At 55.6% G+C, this 4,244-nt stretch overlaps 1 protein-coding gene across 1 annotated transcript; it reads right to left on the reverse strand.

Annotated features, from left to right (window-relative positions):
- Positions 1–480: 480 nt before the first annotated feature.
- On the reverse strand, positions 481–2,753 carry LOC119339452. The gene has a single exon (XM_037611505.1). It carries the CDS (start codon positions 2,751–2,753, stop codon positions 732–734), a length of 2,022 nt encoding a protein of 673 aa, XP_037467402.1. The 3' UTR covers positions 481–731.
- Between the last annotated feature and the right edge of the window lie 1,491 nt (positions 2,754–4,244).

The raw sequence follows: 4,244 nt of genomic DNA on the forward strand, positions 1-4,244 counted from the left end.
ACTCGGCTTACACCTGTTTAAACCCGGTGTACCATAAGCGTGTTCTTCGTATTTACCGGGTGTTTTTCTCACGAGACTCGGCTTATATGAGCGTAAGCCGGGTGCCCGAAAAATAGCACTCGGCTTATAGGCTAACACTCGGGAAAACCGGATTTTCCTGTAGTGGAAGCAGAATTTGTATCAACTAGCGACACATCTGCAGCATCTAAACTAAACCAATTTCTGGTAGGTTCTCATAAAGTCGGGGCCAACAGCTTTGCAATTTCAAAAAACAGGGATGCGTAATTGTACAAGGCTTCTTTGCGCAAGGTTAATAATCAAGTACTACCATATTTTTGTTTCATTTCCGGAACAACAAAATTGCTGATACTGCAATGCGGTACGGAAACTGTAGCATTCAGAAATATCCGGTAACTAGCACCGTCACCAATCATATCAGTAGTCACCAGGCTATAGATAGAATCAAAACGAAAAGAGACAGAATTCAGACAAGAGGCTTTCAGGGTTTCAAACAGCAATTTAACGTCAGGCTGTATATAGAATCGAATCGAAATTGAAATGGAAATCAAATCCTACGAAATCTGAATCACTGCATTGCATTCACCACCGAGTTCAGAGAAGCAGTTCGCAATTCAGAAAAGAAGCCAACTAACCAATAACGAGCTCCTCTACTAGAGAATCGACACGAACACGAACGAACTAAGCAAGGGATCGATCTAACAACAAACTGATCAATCGTAGATTTGAAGCTTCTGGTACTCGTCGCCGGCGATGGCCTGGCTCATGATGGCCTCGGGGTTCACCACGCCGTCGTTCTGCAGGAAGATCTTGAGCACGTTCTTGGAGAAGCCGCTCACCATGGCGGCGCCGGGCTGGGTGGACGTGACGGGCGTCGACTTGGAGTCGCGCAGGTTCCAGAACACCACCTGGGGCACCGAGTCGCCGTAGCCGGCGTCCCTGAACTTGCGGCAGATGGCGGCGTAGTCCGTGTCCCACGACCCCTCGCCGTAGGGCATGCCGTTGTAGACGCCCCGCCCGCACGCCTCGCCGAACTCCATGTCGCTGTACACGAAGACGGTGCGGATCATCTTCTCCGGCGGCAGCTGGGCCTCCCTGGCCGTGGCGAGGATGCGGTCGAACACGCCCTGGAAGTTGGTGCTCCCGTGCCACTCGAGCTTGGCCACGAACCGCATCTTCTCGCGCAGCGTCTCGCCCTTGATCACGTGGATGGACGGCCTGGTGTGGAAGGTGATCACCTTGCCCGCCCACGGCTCCTCGCTGAGCTCCGAGGTGAGCACGCCCAGCGCGATGGCCACCTCCATGGGGGTGCCCTCCATGCTCCCGGACACGTCACAGATGGAGATGCAGTTGCGGAGGGAGCCCTTGGCGCGGAGGTCGTCCACCATGCGGCGCCACTGCAGCTCCGCCACCTCGTCCTCCTCGCCGCGGTAGGCCGCGGCGGCGATCTCGTGCGGCAGCACCGCGCCCGCCGCGATCTTGGCCTTGCCGGCCTCCACGTCCTCGAGGTACTTGGCGAAGCGCTCCTCGTCGTGCTTCTGGAACAGGGCCTTGTAGCGCCGCATGGCCACCGAGGCCACGCGGGCGTAGGGCAGCTCGTCCCACCGCTGCGCGCACATGTAGACCTCCGGGAGCTCCAGGGCCTTGCGGATGGGCACCAGGACGTCGCGGCGGAGGCGGCGGAGGACGCGGTAGCTGTAGTGCTCGTCGGAGAGCTCGGCGTACTCGGGGTCGGAGTCGCGCGGGAAGAGGCGGCAGGCGATGGCCTCGCAGAGCAGCGTGGCGCGGTCGAAGGACGAGCCCGGCGTGGGGCACCACTTGGCGGCGAGCCCGATCTTCCTCTTCTTGCCGCCGAGGGCCATCTGCTTCATGTCGGAGGCGAGCAGGGCGGCGAAGAAGTCGGCCACGGCGTCGAACAGGAAGCGGTACGCGCGGTCCCCGTAGTAGGTCTCGAGCGACTGCACGGCGAGCTTGGCCATGGTGCGGACCTTCTTCGGCACGCCCCGCTTGGCGGCCTTCTGATCGACCTCCATGGCCTCCGGCTTCTGCTCCGCCACGGCCGGCACCTCCGTGACGGACCTGGTAGCGGCCTCGCGGGCGCGCTTGCGGCCGACGAGCCTGGCGCGGAGGCCGACCCGCTGCTCGGCGAGCTGCTTGCCCTCCCTGCGCGCCTTGTCGGCGGCGGCGCCCTCCTTGGCGACCTTGCGCACGTCCTGGCCGCGGACGAGGCGGAAGAGCAGCTCGGGGAAGTCCTTGAGGTAGCCGAACTCGGCGAGCGCGGCGACGTTGCAGGCGAGCGTGCGCGGGTGGTGGTCGTGCATCCAGAGCGCGGCGGCGTAGAAGCCCTCCCTGTCCGACTTGCCGGTGCCGCGCACGCCGCGGAGGTTGCAGGCGAGCTTGAGCGCCGTGAGCGGGTCGCGGGCCCAGGCGGCGGCGAGGAGCTCGCGCACGCGCTCCGCGGGCGTGGACGGGACAACGTGGAAGAAGAAGTCGACGCAGGGGTCGCCCGAGTTGGCGTACGTGGCGTTGCAGTTCTCCGTGCGCGCCCGCCGCGGGACCAGCGCCGCCTTGGCCTCGGCCGCGGACGGCGCGTTGAAGGCCGCGTCGAGGAGGTCCAGGAACGGGTGCGACTCCGGGGCGTCGTCTGCGGGCGAGGGCCGCGCGGCGCGGACAAGGGGCGGGCCCAGGAGGAGGCGCGGCGCGGCGGCTGCGGCGGGGCCCGTCTCCGTCGCCATGGCTGGCTGGGTAGGTGCTAAGGTTTGGAGGTCGAGGATTCGAGGCGGGTGGCGGGTTTGGTTTTCGTGGCGGTGGAAGATGCGATCCGAGGCTGAGAGATTTGGTATTAATAGCAGGGAGGGTTAAGTCGGTATCTCATGGCTTAGGGCGGTGCCGGATTGAGTTACGGCCCAAATTCACGTCGGGTTAGGAAAAGGAAACCTTTCCCTGCGTGCTGCTTCCGGACTCCTCTGTTTTCTGTAAAAGCAGAGTACATATATATACTGTATTTCTTGTTTTTTTTTTGCGGGTACATTTATATTTCTTACGAATGATCCGAGATCCAGATGGAGATGTCTGCTTTTGCATGCGTATAAATGGGAAGATAGTGCCAAGTTTCTTTCTTAGAAAGAGGAATTTTGAAACAATTTATGAGAATGTGATTACAAGATTATCAAACAAATACTGTTAACGAGGGTGCATAAATTGTATGTCTGATGCCGAAAGGGCGAGCATGGGCGTGATAGCGAGCAACCGTAAGGTGCTTTTCTCGGTACTAGTGGTTGGAGCTTCCTGATCAGCAGCCTTATTGCTGACTGTTCAGAGAACGCTTTCGTTTGAATAAAAGCTCTAAATTCCCTGCAAAAAAAAAAAGGTGCTTTTTTTGGTACTAGTGGTTGGAGTCTGCTTGAGAGCGTTCCTTTGCGTTGTCATCTTGGCTGTGTACATTAGGTTGGCTTGCGCTGGTGTTATGTTGCCTCTGTATATTGGGTTGACTTATTTGTTATTGTACTTGTTTTGACTTGGCTGAATGTTCTGAAAACCATGCAAAAATGTGTTCAAAACCTCGACAGTAAGCAAATTGAAGAACTCTGACTCATTTGAGCCATGTCTCCTAGGCTGGAAGGGAGCATGCTATAACTAAATTACCCCACCAAGCCCCTTTTTCATGGCTTAGTTGTTATATAATGAACAAGTCATGCAGTTCATACCATAACAAGTGTATCAGCTCAAACATAATTTAGTTAGGGAGCATGGTTCATACCAAAGTACAAAGGTGCCAAACTGAGACAAACTATTAGCTAGCATATCACCAAGTTCATTAATCACACTAAGCATCACATCAAACAAGTTCCTCAATTACATCAAAGTAACCACAAGGATCAAAGAGGTACTATGTTTCTGTTCATGCAGCATCCTCATACTCTCAGCCATCAATTGTTGCCCAGGAACACCTGCTGCGCAGGAGGTCATTATGAAATCAAAAAGACAGATATTTTTAACATCGCCCGACAGTGTTTCTTCTGGTCTGGGTAGTCCAAGTTTGGTTCGTGCCATTTTCAGAGGTAGATAAGATGAGAAGTTGAATGATTTGTTTAAAATGTATAGACCTATACGCATCATACATAATAAAAATATACCGGAATCTCCGCACATAGCTCTTCTAACCATTGTTAATCTCTCTAGGTTGACGGTCACAAGGATATTCTTGAAGGGGATCCTTAGCTATA

This window comes from Triticum dicoccoides, chromosome 7B (genome assembly GCF_002162155.2).
Source record: "Triticum dicoccoides isolate Atlit2015 ecotype Zavitan chromosome 7B, WEW_v2.0, whole genome shotgun sequence".
In the NCBI taxonomy this organism is placed as follows: domain Eukaryota; kingdom Viridiplantae; phylum Streptophyta; class Magnoliopsida; order Poales; family Poaceae; genus Triticum; species Triticum dicoccoides.

Bases quoted from the DNA above. Each gene is read 5' to 3' on its own strand.
- LOC119339452 (XM_037611505.1), bottom strand. From the start codon at position 2,753: ATGGCGACGGAGACGGGCCCCGCCGCAGCCGCCGCGCCGCGCCTCCTC.